The sequence below is a fragment of the Coturnix japonica genome, chromosome 3, assembly GCF_054131305.1.
Source record: "Coturnix japonica strain WE chromosome 3, WE-NBRP24, whole genome shotgun sequence".
In the NCBI taxonomy this organism is placed as follows: domain Eukaryota; kingdom Metazoa; phylum Chordata; class Aves; order Galliformes; family Phasianidae; genus Coturnix; species Coturnix japonica.
Window position 1 is genome coordinate 13,889,029 of NC_140665.1, and position 17,621 is coordinate 13,906,649.

Sequence of the window (17,621 nt, forward strand, 5' to 3'; positions counted from 1 at the left end):
AGCTAAGTGATGTGAAATCTGTACATTAAGCTTCTTTTTGGGATGACCACCTTAGACGCTGTGAAGATTTCTCATTGATACCATAAGCCTTGTGTAGTTCTGCTTGTTTCAGTTCCCCTTCTGTCTTTGGATGGGCCTTCAAATGTGGTTGCTCTGTGCTGTCAGAAACACGACAGCAGCTTCTGCGAACTACTGGCCTGTACCTGGAAATGGGTGACTGCAAAGCCTTCCTAAGGTCTTATTTCAGTATGGAATTCAGGAGACGGAGACAAATTTGGCCATGATATCTCCAGCACTTCACTAAATTTTACTGTTCGAAGTCATTCCAGGTACAGTGTTGGTTGTTGGACATGAAATAAAGAGGAAAAAACTGGAAAAGGAAGAAGGAGCCTGTCCTGAAGGGAGATGATTTATTACAAAATAGTACTAGCTTTGTTTTTAATGAAGACTATTGCTTAAGACTGCAGAAGTGTGACTCCACTCTTGATCTGTGCTCCAAGACTAATGCTTCAAAAAAACAACTGGTATGTCCTTATCAGTGGTTTCAGCTCCTTCAGTGTTTCCAGCCCTGGCAAAATGGAAGTGGGAAGACTTGAAACATGAATGTGTCATTTCATTTACTAGAATAATTTGTCCTCTTCCTTGACACTTTATTTGTTAGGTTTGGTTTCGGTGGTACAGTAACATCTCTCAATAGCACTATAATTTCCTAATCTCTCAAATGCAGGGATGTTTTATATTTGAAGAATTGTGACTGCCCTCTCATTGCCCTCCCAGAGAAATCTGAGCCTGCTGTTCCTCTGCACAGTTAAGTGAACTAAAAAGCAGGGCCTTTAGCCCCATATTACAGAAAATACCTGCCTTCTCTAGCAAGTGACTGATCCTGGAGTTGTTTTGGTTTTTATCCATCTGCTATCAATTTAACTGGCTCAGTTAGCTAAGGACTCCTTCACACATCCTTGCAAGAATTTACAAAACCTGGTTCCTATAAAAATTAAGGGGCAATCCCTATGTTTACCCTCTTGCTCAACTTGCCATGTTGCACTGCTACCAGTTAGTGCTAGAACATAGCCATGCCTCCCTGCATGGGGGGAGATCTGATGTCTTGGCCAAGATTCCCAGCTGCTGAAGTTATCTCGGCACCTCAGTTGCTGTGTATCTGCAATAGCTTTGCCTAGGCTGCTGTGTTTCTGGATATCTGGAGCATAAGAGCAGTGCAGTGGCTTTGCAGCTTGTCAAAGTAGATCTGGCAGACCAGGAGTAGCTTTGTAGCACGTACCCTGCACCTTTGGTCAGAGTGGGTGGGTGTTTGAACACTGGGCTGCTTTTTAGCCCTCTAAGTAGTGACTCCTGGGCAGACAGCCACCATCCTGATGGTGGCTAACACCACACTAAGCAGACTTCTTACATATAAGGTATAGCTGGGAGGAGATGCATGTATCTGTCTAGGAAGTTGCAATCAGCCTGCACCTGAAAGGCCAGCAGAGATAGTGCAGAGATTCACAGTGTGCATGTATATGTTCACATATATAGTGAGAGGAGTTGTCTTTCATGGCTGTCTTCAGTCTGACTGTAATGCAAGGTTGGCTTTACTGCTGTGTGTGGTTCCACATGCAGAGCACATATGGGCATCAGACTATGCAATCCGAAAATACACATCTCTCTAGTGACATTTAGCCTTAGTTTTCTAAATGAAAGCATTACTGACGTGCAGCAAGACAGACTTGTATGGGATGGAACTGTAAATATTTATTTACCCGTGGTGTAATTTTTATCTTTCATAGAAACGCAGGTATCCACCACTTCATTACAGGGTCATGTATGTAAACATGTGCTTTATAAAAATCTGGAAGTAAATCTTTGCCTAACAACAGTCATTCTTGGCCATTGCATTCCATCTACTGAAGCCTTTCATGTTAGAGACACAACCCATATGTGAACTATTGTTATAATTCAATAAATACTTTACAAAAATAACGCCAGCTTTTATTGAAAAAAAATAATAATTAAGTTTTAACTCACCATAGTCCCTCCCAGACAACTTCCTGAATGAACAGCTTCTTCTGTAGGGTACTGTGCCCTCAGCATATGATAAAGAGGGGAGAAAAAGGCTGGGTGCATGCTCTATCTGAGGGAAATTCTTAGAAATGTGTATTCCATTCCATATCACTGAAAAAATAAACACTCTTTATATTAAGCATTGGGCTTCACTCTTCCAGTGGCCTATAGTATGCTTAGTTTACAGGTAACTGCCCTGAAGATCTGCTTTCCAGCATAAGACCCTGGCCCTGTCAGCTGTAGTTACATATCTGGAGCTGTAGCAGCTCCTGGAGAACCACTGCTCTCAGACTGATTCTGGTTCACAGGAAAGACACAACTTTCCCTCACTGCAGGCCTGCCCCAGGTGGATAGTGAGGACCTGACCTGGACAGTAACAGAAAGAATTCCAGTTGCTAGTGAGGGATTGTAGTAAAATCAAAAACCAACCCAACAACCGAAACAAAACAAAACAACCAAACACACACAAACCAAAAACCTTTCCTTTCTTAGACATGATTAGTCATGAAATCTCTCATAGAGAAAACTAATGCTGTACATGTATTAATCCTGTAAATCATTCCCATATGGAGTAGTACATTTTTCAACCCCGTTGTTTCTAATAACTTTTGAATGTGAATATATGCCCTCTTCAGCTGAGGCCTTGGTCCTGACGGTGATGGCAGCTGCACCCCTACCTCCTGCTCCCCCCATCTCACATGCTGTAGTTGGCGAATAAAGCAAAACGCACATTATTAAATGAACATTATTGTAGTATAAAATCTTATCGGGACAAGTTTTATGTATGTCTGTATGTAAAAATAGGTGTGTGTGAGATAGAGAGATATGTGCTTATAAATTACACACACTATGAAAAATAGTTATGTATTATATTACAACTATACACATTCATTAGAAAGAAACTGATTGGCCCTGGTCAAGGAGATAATGCAGCAGCAGTTATCAGTTCTTTGGCATCCAGGAAATGAATGCTATTTTCTATCTGAAGAGGAAAACCTCTTCAGTATTCCCTTGCTTCTTGAAATTGCTTGTAATAGTCTTCATCTGTAGGGTTTTCTGTACACTTCTGCCCATTGTTTGGAGGCCGTGCTTCATTGTACCGGCTCCAGTCACCTTTGCATATAATCCAGGGCAGAATGTCCACTTTGTAATGGAGTTCTGCTGAGAATTCGATGCTGATCAGGTTTGGTGTACCTGCCCCTTTTCCTCTGGTAATCAGCTGCATGTTGTCATCATAGCAGCAGTGCTGAGCTGCCAGTGTTGTGCTCTCCAAAGAGAGCATGGAGCGGATGCAGTACCGTGCAGTAGGCTTATAGATCTCCAGTTTTTCCTTTGGACCACTTGCATCTTTCCAGCGAAAGTTTTTCCTCTTAATTCGATCGTAGATGTCAGCAGTGCTGTACGCAACTTCTCTGGGGTAGGAGCACGGGCAGCTGGGAAGATCGTTGACCACTTTGTGCATATATTTCTTCAGGAACTCACTTTTGCAGCTCATCCATCTTTCACAGCTATCAGTATCTGTTTAAGGGCAGGAAATGGAAAGGTTAGGATACGATGCAGCAGCTCAATTGATACGGTATGATAACAAATGAGTAAAGCATTGCTGTTCAGCTCTGGTGCTTTGCCTAAGAAACCAAGGGCAGTAGCAAAACCTTACTGCCTTGTCTGCAACGTGTTAAGGAGCTTTCCTGTCTCATAAAGAAATCGAAGAGGTGACTGACTTCAAGGGCCCCATCAGTGCTACGCTGAGTTAAACTGCAGTACCAATGCCAGTAACAATCCTCGATGTTTCTTTTACCTGGCAAATTCTATCCCAGCTTCTGATATCCCCATGCAGCACAAGAGACACTGTCAGAGCTTTACAAGCAACAGAACTGACACTGGGAGTTTGCATTCCCTGAGCTTGGCCACAGCTTTGAAGTCTGTCTTTGGTTTAAAGCCCTTGTATATACACTCACCTCTGTAAGAACAGCAGATTCAGATGTTAAAATATTTTCTTACTATGCTGGAAACAGCAATATGGCAAGCAAAGCCTGGATTACTTTTAACTTTATTATTAAGCCCTAATTACATCTTCCTTTTAACTACAAAATACTTTTTTTCCCCTCTCTTCATCTTCCCAAAGGGATATTTCTTGGCTGACTTCTCACCAGTGCAGCCAGAAATGATTCAGATTCTACATGGGCAGATGTGACATAATATTACAGTGTCTGTACATTAGGAGTACTTAATGGCACCAAAGTCATGACTTATAACTGGAATTAAAGAGACTTATAGCCTAGTAGTATACTGAATACTGGCCTTCTACTATTTTGCAACAGTCTTGAAAGAACCCATTCAAACATCTCCTACCCAAAGTGTTGTTTAAGGTGCTCATGTCAGGCTGTGGGATTTAAGAAACCCTGCACATCTTGCTCCACACTAAGCAGGACTCAAGTAATGCAATGACTGGGACCTGAAGCACTTACAGCAAACATTCCTGCAAAATATTTACTTAGTGATCTGTATTTTGGTTTTCTATCTCTTTAAAGAGTCCATTCCCAGCTGTCATTAACCGTTGTGCTCCAGCACTGCTCTGTTTACCCGGTCGTTACCACCAGCATTTAAGAGTGGCCACCGCATGGTTTCACTAGAGGGATGGAATCAGTATGTTAGAGAGCTGGGCTAAATTTTAGATACACCAGGTATCAAGTCATGCCCTATAAAATAGCTTTGACTTGTCCCACTGCAGAACACACCATTATAAAAGCTATTCAGGCTTGTAAAAGTTATTGCCATTTCATTTTTAATGTGACAGCTGTATTTAAATTGCTTTTATAGTATCTTCCTTGCTAAACAGTGTTTGATTTTTGCCATCCATTAGCACAGACACTCACAGCTCTTTTCTGAACTAGGACAGAGACTCACAATTTTATAGTGAACGGCACAGAAATTTGTTAAGAAAGTTTGTGATGAAGGTGAGTAGGTCCCTGTTGTAAACTCAAGTAAGATAATAAACAGCCATTTTCACATTGTGTTTTCTTACAATAAATTTAAAATGTTGGACTCACACAATAGGAAAACTCAAGAAAGTCTCTTATCTATTACTGGAAGATTGACAGAGCTGCTTACCAACTTCAAACAGTTTGGTAGCATTGAAGTCTTCACTCCCAGCAAGTAAGCTCACTTCTGTGGCTGCTGTCCGGAAGGTATCTTCGATCCCTATGGCAAACATGTTAATGGTGGTGGTGTTTTCCCATTAGAGCAAAACAAAATCAACTACTCCCCTGCCACCTCCTCCTCCCCCCATTCTGAAACCTGCCTTGTTAGTCAAAGAAGCATTCTGAAGTTATTGCTGGAGGGAGCGTTCATTTAAAAGTATAATGAACAAGGAATCTGGGGTGTTGCAAAACTAACTGCTGTTTTAAAATATTAGCTTAACCCCAAGGTAAAAAGTTCTTAAACTTTAGATTGTTTTTCAGCAGCAAACTTTTTAGTTTTGAACCTGGTGCAGGGATGGATGGCAGAACCAATGTTTTCCTAGTCTTTCTAGACTCAAGGCTTGTTAGCAGCTCCCAGTAATTCAGTTTAGGACATTTGCACACACTCCACCTGGTCAGTTTTATATGACCGGCATTGTCTCAAAAGCACTTAATACAAATGGCTGACAAAATAAATACATGAGTCCTAGCAGCAACTATAGAGCACTAGGGAAACAGCGTTTGTGTCATGTCATAAATCACAGCAACATATCTGAAGACAGGTGTATAAATTCATGTCCATACACAGGCAATCAGTTTTCAGGAAGTGCAAGAAAGCAAGATGCTATTACAAAAAGAATGGCACTTGTTGGTCTCTCCTAGTACTAGGAGTTGAATTGTGAGAGTAGGCACGGGATAAATAACCTCACCTATCAAGCCCAACCCCCCGCTCCAGCAGCAATATCACAGCTATAGAAGCAACGGAATAAAAATATCAGGATCTTAAAAGATCAGGATCCTCCAGCGATCACCAGTTAAGTGTCTGCTATCAGCAGAGACACAAATGGATTTCCGGAACATATGACTTGATCCTTCTGAAGCATGCGTCCTTTCTGTGCTGTTTTAGTTCACCCTGCCTAGCAACCTAATGTTCCCCAGTCTGCGCTTTGTAGCCTTAAAACAATTATCTCTTCAAAGAAGCGTTTGAACACTATTCTTTTTCCCCCTTTGACTTAAAAACGTCTACGGAGAGCAGAAAGCTCTTTAATACATGATAACTATGAAGTCTGTTCACCATCCATCTTCTTTCCACTGAACTTTCTCCTGATCTCTTGAACCAGGGCATAATAGTGACTTGCAAAGCTTCAAAACAGCCTCAGGCAGCTTTTCAATAAAATTATCATATGATTTTGCCTTAACTCCAGCAGCAGATGAAGAATAATAGATACACAAGAATCCATTACAAGGCAGTAATTCACTGCTGGAATTATAAACAGCAGAAGCTGAGCTTTGCCCTTGTCATTTTTAAAATGTCAGCGCAGGTTCAAAGAGTGAATATATTTTGCTTGCTGATCGTTGGGGGTCTGTTATATGACATAATATGTTCTTTCAAGTCTGCCCCCATTTGATGCTAGCTGGTAATAAATACTGGAAAATATAGCTGGTGACATTAAGGTGACATTTCTACCTTAACATAGTTGTTGACTTCCAAGGACAAGAGCCCAATAATAACAAGATCTCTTGAGTAAAACATGAACAGGTATTAAAGCTGTTTTTTTTTTTTTTCTTCATGTTAGAAAGAATATATAGATGAGGAGTTTTACAGTAACTCTGGATATGTTAGGCGCACATCTTAAAAGCCATATAAGTGGGGGAGCTATTTGCTCAAAGCACAGGCATGTCCACTCACTGTGTAGCAAAATACGGGCTCGCTGAGGCAACAGCACGGCTGTTTTGAAATGCTAAAATTAACACAAATTAGTTACACGAGTGTAGATTACACCCTTTGGAATACAAAATGTACTACGCACAAAAATGACTGCCGTAATCTAAAAAAAGCCTGTATTTATCTTTCAAGTCTCAGGGGATGGTAAACTGCAGCTGGAGACATATTATTACCAGCAAAGAACCTGCCATTTCATAAATGCCCTTGAGAATCAACATCTCTCTTCCCAACAGAACTCCTACCTAGCCAAAGACCCAATGGGGCCTTGGCTTTACGCACAGTAGGGTTCTTCTCCCACTCCCATGACCACCTATCCCCATTGCCCTTCTGCTAGCACAACCAAACCTGGGCAGTTTGGCCTGTCGCAGGTCCGTGACTCAGTGGCAGTACAGGCATATCCACAGGACCTCGTCCGCTTCTGACTGCCGCTCCCACAGGTGACGCTACAAAGGGACCATGGGCTCCAGTCTCCCTCACCATCAACGTAATCTGTATAAAAACAAAGATGAGGAAGGAAATGAAGAAACACAACTCCTACTACCCAAAACTACTGTGTGTAATGTTTTTTATTAAGAAGGCAAAATAGGAATGGAATCCAGATGTCTCTACCTGATGCTCGGGCTAAGTGCCAGGCATAAGACTGCTGTTTAAATGGTTTTCACACTTGATGCTCCTCAGGGAAATGCATGCAGCATTATTTGAAAAAATATTTCCTTTCTCTTTTGACCTTTTGGCAACTGAGACTCCTCAGCTGCAGAGCTGGGTCATGGACTAACAGTACACATCTACTCACATAATTTGCCTTCATATAGGAATATGTTTTCTGATCACAAACTAATACTAGAGGGTAAATTGCAGTTCATTTTTCTTCTCTTCAAAACACACAGCAGTAGCACAACAAAACTTACCTAATTAATTTTTAGGATACCATGGATGTTGGACTGTGGGAGGCTGAGGGTCATGTATGAAAATTGTAAGTTTTTTTCTTCTAGAAACATATATTACCAGAATACTGCCATGAATGCAGGGATCTACAAAGTCATCTTGCACCAAGAACAACTTGCAATTTGCACTGGTCCACACAAACTATTAAATAGCACCAAATGTGACTCCTAAGTAGGAGGAGTCTTCTGCAGTGGAAACATGAGGTTATAGTCTTCTAGTAAACAGCCAAGATAATCAGTACCAAGTCTGCACCACTGAGATTTGGTGCCCCTATCAAGTATCTAAACTCCTTAGATCCAGTCTCTTATGTCTGTTGCATATCCCACCTTGTGAAGGGCACCAGGTGGAGCTCACAAACCAACCCCAGTTCACTCCCATTCTAACTGACCTACTGCCTTTCACCCTCACCAGCTGACCTTTGTCTCACTACAAACTCATGGCTTAATCATGTTCTCTGTAATCTATGTGCGTTCAGCTGGCCCTGTGATGGCAGCTTGTGGCTTCGCTCACGTGGGCTACACTCACAGCAGCAGCAAAGCAAATGTGAGTTTAGTGACTCAGACAGAGCCCTGCTCTATAGCTACAGGCTGACCATGTAGGCACTGGCAAGATGCAGGGCCAGATCTTGTCTGAAAAGGCCTCCATGCTACACGCCATTCCCACTTCCATGCTGTCTGTGGACTTCCTGAGCTGGTTAGTAGAACATGTAACTTGATTTGTACCATATGTAATGACTGACAACAACTCTGTAGGGTGCTATTAAATATTTATTGCCAGGAGTATGCAAAGGTTATATATGTCATTCATAGCAAGCTGCCTAGATGCAAGTTCCTCATGGCAGGGACCTTATGTGCTTTTCTTCCACTGATGCTGCCTGGGAATATGCCACACTTGAATCAGGTGTCTGTGCAGAATGATGATGCCTGCAGTACTGTCTGTGTGCAGTGACACCTGATTCTGATTCAAGAGGGCACTACAGCAATCTGAACAGGCAGAAGACCTTTTCAGATCTGTTCTCTCTCAATCCTGTTCTCCTTTCCAATGGTGGTCACTGTGCAGTACATTTCAGCAGGGGCAAGATAAAGCAGATAGGAAGGTGAAACGTGAACAGTGAGATGGCTGGAATTGCATAGAAGTTCCCTGCAGACATGATCTACTACAACATCCTCCTGGCAAAGGCCAGAAGCACACAACATTTTACATTAGTCAGAATGCCAAGAATTTCTTGTAATTAGTAAGGTGCCCTGGTGTAGGTAAAGAGTTCCAAGATCATTTGCAGGCCTGCCTACCTCACCTTCATACTGCATTAAAAAGCACACAGTACCTAGCTACTATTAAACATACTAGGTGGAATTTCCTCCTGGATCTCAACCTGTTCTCCCTATTTTTAATATATACATGGTTCTTATTAATTCTACAACTATTGTTTGTGATAGCAATTTTATTTTGCCTAAAAGAATATCCACCTAATATATGAGTTCCTGGCAATAAGTGTGCCCACAACTAAGCACAGGTGCAAAAAGAAGGGATAGGCTTTAATCTTCTGGCCACAAAAATTTAATACATATGTATACATTTAAACACACCATTCTATGAAAAGGCTCTCTGAGTGTTAAGGCTCTAGGACATAAACAGGCAAAAGTTAAGATGGAACAACGCACAACAGCCACTCTGCAGTATCTAGCTGTTGCAACACAAGTGCCACAAATACTCTGGCTTTGAAATCCTGCTCTAACTAATTCTATTTATTTATTATCACAAAACAGCAAGGCTTTGATCTACCTGTGGCTCCTGAACGGCACATATTAATTCACCTCCCTCGAGTCTTTCCCATGCGGATAGTTATACCCTACTCGGGCAATGTGCAAATGTAGCTCCTCTCTGCTTCTAGTTTCTGCAACCATTTCATGCAACAAGCTGAAAACAATTGTTTTCACCATGACACATCTGGAAGAGAATTACACACGCAAATACACAATGTTCCTGCTGCATGTGCCACTCCCCACACATGCACCAACATAATTCATCTTATTTATGTATCCACCAAACACTACCACGTTTTAGATCTTGCTTATTTATCCAATAATTATATGCTAGTTTCCAAACCACTGCATGATTCTAAATTTGTACTTATCCTTACTCTAAAAATAAATACAAAACCTTGTTTCCTTTGCTTTTAAAAAAAGCACACTTAGGGCTAAAAAAAGACCCTCTTATGGGATAACTGGTATGATTTTCAAGATTATAGACTTACTAGTGGAATGTAGCTACCACAGTACAGCTTGTGCATCTGCACAGATTTGTATTTAAAAGCTGATGAACAAAAGCCACATGTTGAAAAATCCTATTTCATTTGGCGTGCTTTCAGCAATGCCTCACCATTCTCATTTCCCCCAAACTCATTTTACAATCCCAAGATGCCCATAAGAGGCCTGGAACACAAACTTACCATACTCTGGCTGCTCCTTGGACTCAAATGTCCGGTGACTGGGTGCATGACCATCCCACCCACCGAGAGGGTTCAGGAAGTTGCTGTCCTCAGTAGTGCTGTCGTACTTATAGTCCTGGTCACCGCTGCTCATGCGAGTCAAGGTGGAGGACCTCTGCCACCAGTTTCTCCAGTCAGGTGATGAGACTGACCAGCTAGACTTGCTGCTCTCTTTCTGAAGGTCCTTGTCAGTCTCTGTGTTGGGGCCATCCACCACTTCGATGGTAACCTACGGGATTCAAAAGAGAGCAGCCCGCCTGTCACCGTCACCTCCTAGTCACAGGGAGACTTTCTATACAGCAAAGTCAAATGACCGATGTTGCCTTGCAAGGGGACTGAGTAACACCGTAGGGTTAGCATGTTGTAAACCATATGTGGATTACTGAGCGCAGAGATATGCGGAGGCTGAGTGATTCCTTCTGCTACCTCTGCTGAATCAGACCTTGGAACAAAGGCTAGGAAAAATACCACGCAAAATAATAACCCATGCTGTGCCTAAAACCTTTGCAGCAGAAATTTCTGCCTTATGGGGAAAATATGTTCAGACCTGGACATTTATGACCAGGAAAAAAAAAAATGGTGTCTGTTCTTCTAAATACACTGGGGCTGAATTTGAAGCAAGCATGAAACACACCAGTGTGCAGAGCCTGTTCCAAGAGCTTAGACTGATGTAGCAGAGGGATAAGAAAGTCCATGGGTGCGAAGATGGAGGATATAGCCCACAGTCTGCACTGGATCAATGCAGGTTTGCATCTGCTTTGCCCTGTAGCAGCAGCTCAGCCGCCTCATACACTGCCCACCTTGCACTGTGTCTTCATCATGCCCTGCCATACGAAACCACACAACAAAGCTGAGAGCTATGTAAGTCACTTGCAGGTCCTCCTGTGCTGCAGAGGGTAATGCTGTATGATCCACTCATGACTTCTGCAGAACCCAGAGTCAAGATTCATATTTTGCTGCCCCATTTTCTCACAGGCATCAAGAGTGCAAATATAATGCTGCACAGGGACAGCCCTTGATTACTTGGGCTGAACAATGTGCAGTTACACAACTCTTGGATAAATATTGTGCGTGTATATAAGTGGCTATTTAGGTAGAAAAAGGAACTAGCCATCAGAAACCTTGGCCCTATGACTCGACTCAAGCATATCACAGCCACAGATAAATCATGAAATGCTCTGATGCTTCATGCTGGTGTGGTTCAGTGATTACATTGGGCTGGCTAAGCACAGCACAGAAATGAGTATCAGATATACCTATAATGTATTCTTCATGTTCTACAGATTTAAAAAACAATCTTTCAGGATAGTACTCCAGGAAAACTGGGCTATTTAAGAACAGGAAAATGTATAATTACATTTTAGGTCACAAGACCCATTCAAGAAAAAGTTTCTAGAGTGGTTGATCTACAGAGGAATCTACTGTAGGATGCAAAGCAAAGAATTGATGCCATAGTTTTGTAACAGCAACCACAACTAAACAGACAAGACAATGCTCGTGCATCCTTTTTGGAGAATTTTGAATCAGTTCAATACTTTGCCTTTGACCATAGACAGACAGAGCTAATGAAGCAGAATAACTTTGAGGCTAGTACGAAATGGCACTGGGAGAAAGAGCAAGAGCTGTTGTCAGCCTAACAGCATCTTTACACAAGAGATATTTTACTTCCAGACTAAATGTAGAATCACAATGATTACTTCATTAACCTCAGTTTCTACAGACCAAGAATTAAAATGGATTTCATAAGTCTGAAAACTAAACAGGGTTAGTTCAGGGCTTCAAAACTGTTGCATTGACCCAAGCAAAACAGAGTTTTCACAATAAGTGAAAATAAATGATGCTACTGAGTGGGTAACACTGCACTGCTGGCCAGTCAGAGGGCTTTAGTACTGACCATGTGAAAATTAGTATGACTCTAGTACTTACTCTGGTAACAAATATTGTTTTAAGACCACATTAACCTTGTAAGCAATGACTCAGCAAATAGAAAAAAAACTAAACTTTTTTTTTTTTTTAAATAAGTACTTGACAATCATTCCATTTGTTTTGCTAAACTGCAGTTATGTGACTGTGACCATAAGGATTTGGATTTACAACATTTATTCAGGATTCCAAGGTAGTTGAAGCAGAAGATGGTTTGTAGAGACACAGGGGCTTCTGTTGGGCTATGTTGAATCACAGAATCACAGGGCTGGAAAGGACCTATAAGATCATCTAGTTCAACCATCCTCCCTTTACCACACCGACAGGAAACCCCTAAACCATATCTCCTAGGAGAGATGTGTTACATTGAGGAAAATAGGCAGGTGAATTTCAGGCTCAAAAGACCTCATCAGACCTTCAACAGCACTGCCAATTTATTTTCAAGACACATCTGCAATCAGGCTGTGTGTACTACAAAACAGGTTTATTAAAAAGGCTTTTAAAATGAGTTCTCCAGAAAACAAGGTGTGAGGAATTTAACTGTGCCACCACAAGCTCTAAGTCCTTACTCTACAGCTTAGAGTCGATAGCTAATGAGGAACAAACTGTGAACTACACCCCACTGGGGGGACTCAGAGCCATGGGTAGGCATAGAGTGTGTGCAAGCATACGTTGCTTCTTTCAGTGATACCTGTGCAGGGGAGGAGTCCTTGCACTTAGTCACTTTTCCTCTTGCGTGACTGTAACTGACCCTGCAGTACTGTGGTGCTTTGCCACCCGTGAACTAGATAAGAAGTTAAGGCCTGAGACAATCAGTAATCTCTTTATCACAATAAGAGATGTCTGAATTAAAAAGAGGTCAAGAGAGATTCACCTCAGAATAAGCAAAGTTTTTCTTCCACTACTTACAGTTAACCTTAACAACATTAGCCTATGACTGCATATACATACATACAATAGGCAAATACATTTCGGTATAGTTTTGTGGTGGCTTTATTTTTTATTTTTAAAAATTGGAGAAAAAAAAAATAAATAAAAAGAAATGAGATCCAGAACCGTAGTCATTAAAAAGGGGGCAGTTAAGACAGCTCTGGAAAAGCTTTCCTGTCATGTAACGATTCCAATAAAAACATGTTCTCTCAAAAACTAAGAAATAGACCTTGTTTAGTATTTTTATCATGAAGACTGTTTTCAAGACTTCATTTTCCCTGTTTTCCGCTTCCAGAGATTATCAAAACTGCAAAGATGATTATTTATTTTTTTGTCACGCTTCCCAAGATGTCTGTGGTAACATGGCTCTTGTATAAATCCACAGTCATCTCCAGAAATATTCAACCCTCAAGTGAAGCCATTTCTTTTATGGTTGGTTGAGCTATAAATAAGGATGTTCCTCTAAAAATTGTTAAAAGCAATTGGCATAGGTACATTAAAACAACACATTTGGAATGGACTTCTAATGAAATAAATGTATCAAGCACAGATGTCTTGAGACACCAACATCCAATTCTCTCCTGGCCAAAAGTATACAGAAGATAAATATTATCCCCACTTGCTGGAGTGCACAAAAAGTTCTAAGTACTTTGTCCTGTTTACTGAGACAATGTTTCTGAATTCACTTTAATGGTGTAAACATTGCCCTAAGCAACTGGGAGATAATGTTACAGGAAGAAGTCCACTAGCAGTATTGTGCAAGCCGTGGGTTCTGGGACATTTCTACTCTTTCCTTCATGAAACGAATGCAAACTTTCAGTGCAGAACTTGCCATTCTGTTAAGATGGGTACATGCAAGTCAGCAAGGTAGATACTGTAACATCAGAACAGAAATTGGTTAATTATAAGGTACTGAAATGATAAATTTATGTTTACACCACATAACAGTTGAGCTAAAATGATGTCTGTAGTTGCATGGGAGATTGGTAATCACAGCCTGAACCACTGATTAATCAGTTGAGGCAAGTGTTGGGTCAGCTGTGGGAGCTCAGGTGAGAGTAATTTAGCTGTGCTCCCAGAATGGGTGGAGCTTGATTCCACCTCCTCTGAGACCTCATTTAAGGGCTGACCCTCACTGAGGCAGCATCTCTTGGAGATTGCTCTTCAGTGAAGACTGCCCCAGCTTCCACAGTGAAGGCATCACCACTGGTTAGCTTCCCTCTTGCTTATAATCTTTTGTAAATTTATTACCATCTTTGTTAACATCTGTATATTTACCACCTATACAGTAGTGATGAAAAATCACTTCTGGTAATGTCACGACAGCTTGCTTACAGTGGTTTTCTGAACTCACTGGATGAAAGTGAAGAGTATTAAAGTTTGCTTGGAGCAACAAAGGCAACATGACTCAAATCCTGACATTTTTGTTCTGATGGGCCTATCTGAATTCCTCAATTCAAGTTCTGGTCCCAAGCCCTGGCCTGAATTTTGCACTTTGTGGCAAGCTCTTCTTACACTGTGACAGTAAATCACTGCAGAGGTCACAGCTCCACCATTGGAAGCTGTTAATCGTGGCTTTCCAGCACCCTGCTCTGCCAAGACTCATCCTTCCAGGTTGCTAAGAGAAGTAACTTAGCTCCTGACATGGCTGCTCCATGCTTCTGCAGTGAGCACAGTAAAGCAGACAGACTGACCAGGGAGATGGGCTTTGGAGCAGGGAGTTCTCCATGGTACAGACCCAGCTCAAGGAACAAGAAAAGGAACATGCACTCTCCACTTTTCTGGGTTTTAATTTAATGATAGGAAGGCCTCAGAGAACAGCTGAGATGCTGTAAAAGGCTGGTTAGAAGAGCTGATCAGAAAATGATGGGTAGATGTAGTATTAAGGCACATGGTTTAGCGGGCAATGCTGGTGGTAGGCGGATGGCTAAGATGGCGGATGGCCATCTTAGATCTTAGATGGCTAAGATCTAAGAGGATCTTAGAGGTCTTTTCCAATTTTAAAGATTCTATGATCCTAAATTAATGCTCTTAGGACTGTATCTCACCAACCCCAAAGCCGGTGGGCAAAACAGAAAATGAGTATTGATTCTGCTTTTTTTTGCCAAACAACTGATGAGAAAATTGCTAGTCACTAACTGTAATCACTATCATTCAGATAAGTAAGTTACTACTTCATAAGCAAGAATTCACTATAACTCGTTTTTATTCCCCCCCCCCCCCTTCAGGCAAAGAAATAAAATTTCTTCAAAGTCATTTCTACAAATGATTTTGTAGTAAATGAATGAGATTTTTATCTTTGTAAGGCCTAAAGTGCTGCAGGAGAGTCAGCCAGGAATTTAAGGAAGATTTGCACATCTTATGCACCTGAATAAGCTGACTAAGTAATGCAGAACATAGGCAGCCTATTTCTGAAAAAGTTGATCCTTACGTGTAAGCAAGAGCTCTGGGATTAATGTTGCCCAATGTTTTCCAGTCTACAGGATAAGGTTTTCCAGTTCTCAGAGTCCAGCAAAACTGCTGACTTAGTTGGCTGACACATTTCCAGCATCAGGTGGTGGAAAAAGAGGTCATAGCAGAAGCAGTTACTGTAAAGACAAGCCAGGGAAATGTTTCCATCCTCCAGTCATTTATCTGTTCCTTGAGTAAGTCTAATCATTAAATGCTGTCATGAATCAGAGAAAGCTTTTGTTTTATCTTGCCCTCCTTCATGCCTTACATACAAAGAGTGATTTTATACTACTTAACTCCTTCCACAATTTGGGGCTCATATAGCTTCCCTACCTTCTCTTCCTACAGCTTTCTGGAAGGATGTATAAAGGCACCGCATGTTGAACTTGTTTACTACCTTGGCCTGTCAAATACTAGACCTGCACTTGATCCAAATCTGTTAGACTTCTTAATGTTCTGAGCCATCTATGAAGTAATGGAGTGTTGACTTTGAGACAGCTTGTTCTCTCACGAATAGGTCTATTATATCTTTATGTATGTACTTCTTAGACATATCAAAAGGATGGTAATTTTGTGGGCTGGAGAATTGCAAGAAGCCAGGAATTTATTTAACCAGAAAACTAGTTCTATTAGCGTATTGTTTTTATAAGCACATCTTAGGCAGAACAACACTTCAATTTATTGTTTCAGTTAAAAAAGACTTCTTATTAATGCCAATTTTGCTTTAAGGTTCTGAATTAAAAACAAATCACTCATTTTTTCCTCTTTCTAAGCCTTGAAGCTTTAAGATGCAAATGGCTTGCAAGAGGCCATTCCAAACCCAAGAATAGTTTGAGGAATAACATATAACAAAGTTTCTCGCAGACAGTTTTTCTTTTACGGGCACTTGCTGCAGAAATTGATTCTGAGGTTTAGTTCTATAGAGAGGACAGCATATTGAGAAGTAACTTGAAGACCTATTATAATGCAGTAGTGTGATGGAAAAGAATAGCAAAAAAAGTGAACTAGCACAATTCTAGGCTGCAGCAAATGAGAACAAACCCAAATACAGCATCCACAGAAACAACAGAATTAAACTGCTTACCTTCAGAAGACCTCTAGTAAGTAGGGATCTCCAGCAAAATACCCTTAGCTCCATTGCCAATCCTTAAATGAGGTCTGGGAAGGGGTGGATCCTGGCTCCAGGCCTTCAGGTTACTCAGGTATATTGCGTGCACCTGAGCTCCCCTGGGTTGGCCCTGCCTTCCCACCAGGTGCCCCATCACTGGTGCAGGCCATGACATAGCCTTTCTGCTGCACATATTGTCTTATAACATTTGGGGACAGTTGTGCTTTATAATGGCATACCAAAAGAGAATCTGTTCATAAAGATTTTACAATGGAAAGTTGAAAGCAGAATTGAAAATACCCGTTTAATACCAAAGAAGAGAACATATTCTAAAATATAAAAGCAAAGAAGCCTTTAGTATTATGGATAGGTCTATACTGATACCCATGTTCTGCAATCAACAATATCCAAAGATATACAGTCTCTGTTTGGTAGAGAGGCAGGGTATTCTGACTGCATGACATAGAAGCTAAGCTGAAAGTTCACTTGATTCAGTAAAATGATCTTTGTAAAACATCACAGGTTAGCATAAATTTGTACCTGAATGTTGGGATTCTGCCCGTTGATATCTGCTTTTGACAGGTCAGGGAAGTTTGGGAGATCCAGGAGGAAAGATCTAGGTCCATCTCTTTGTAAGGATGTATGCCCATTTTCCTGCCTGAATCGTTGCTTAGGGAATGGCCGGTGGGCAGCCTGGAGATCAGGGTATTCTCTTCTGTCCTCGGGGTTCAGGGCAAAGCTGTCTTCAGGAGAATGGTCATCTGCAGTGAGTGTGTTCTGGGAAAAAAAGCAATGCGCTATAACAACAACTGA

The 17,621-nt window shown here is 41.3% G+C and overlaps 1 protein-coding gene across 4 annotated transcripts in view; it reads right to left on the reverse strand.

The window, feature by feature from the left end:
• Window positions 1-1,724: 1,724 nt before the first annotated feature.
• The window catches only part of ISM1 (isthmin 1), a 41,323-nt gene continuing 25,426 nt past the window's right edge, over window positions 1,725-17,621 (reverse strand). For 2 of the 4 annotated variants that reach the window (XM_085542788.1, XM_015857141.3), the window contains 5 exons: window positions 17,349-17,585; window positions 10,358-10,625; window positions 7,309-7,452; window positions 5,170-5,259; window positions 1,725-3,576 (listed from right to left, as the gene is read on the reverse strand). In XM_085542788.1, the coding sequence (XP_085398914.1) occupies window positions 3,059-3,576; window positions 5,170-5,259; window positions 7,309-7,452; window positions 10,358-10,625; window positions 17,349-17,585 (1,257 nt within the window). In that variant the 3' untranslated portion in view covers window positions 1,725-3,058. Of the gene's footprint in view, window positions 3,577-5,169; window positions 5,260-7,308; window positions 7,453-9,713; window positions 9,856-10,357; window positions 10,626-15,680; window positions 15,975-17,348; window positions 17,586-17,621 lie in introns of those variants that run through there. The other 2 variants (XM_085542790.1, XM_085542789.1) reach the window with 2 other exon arrangements.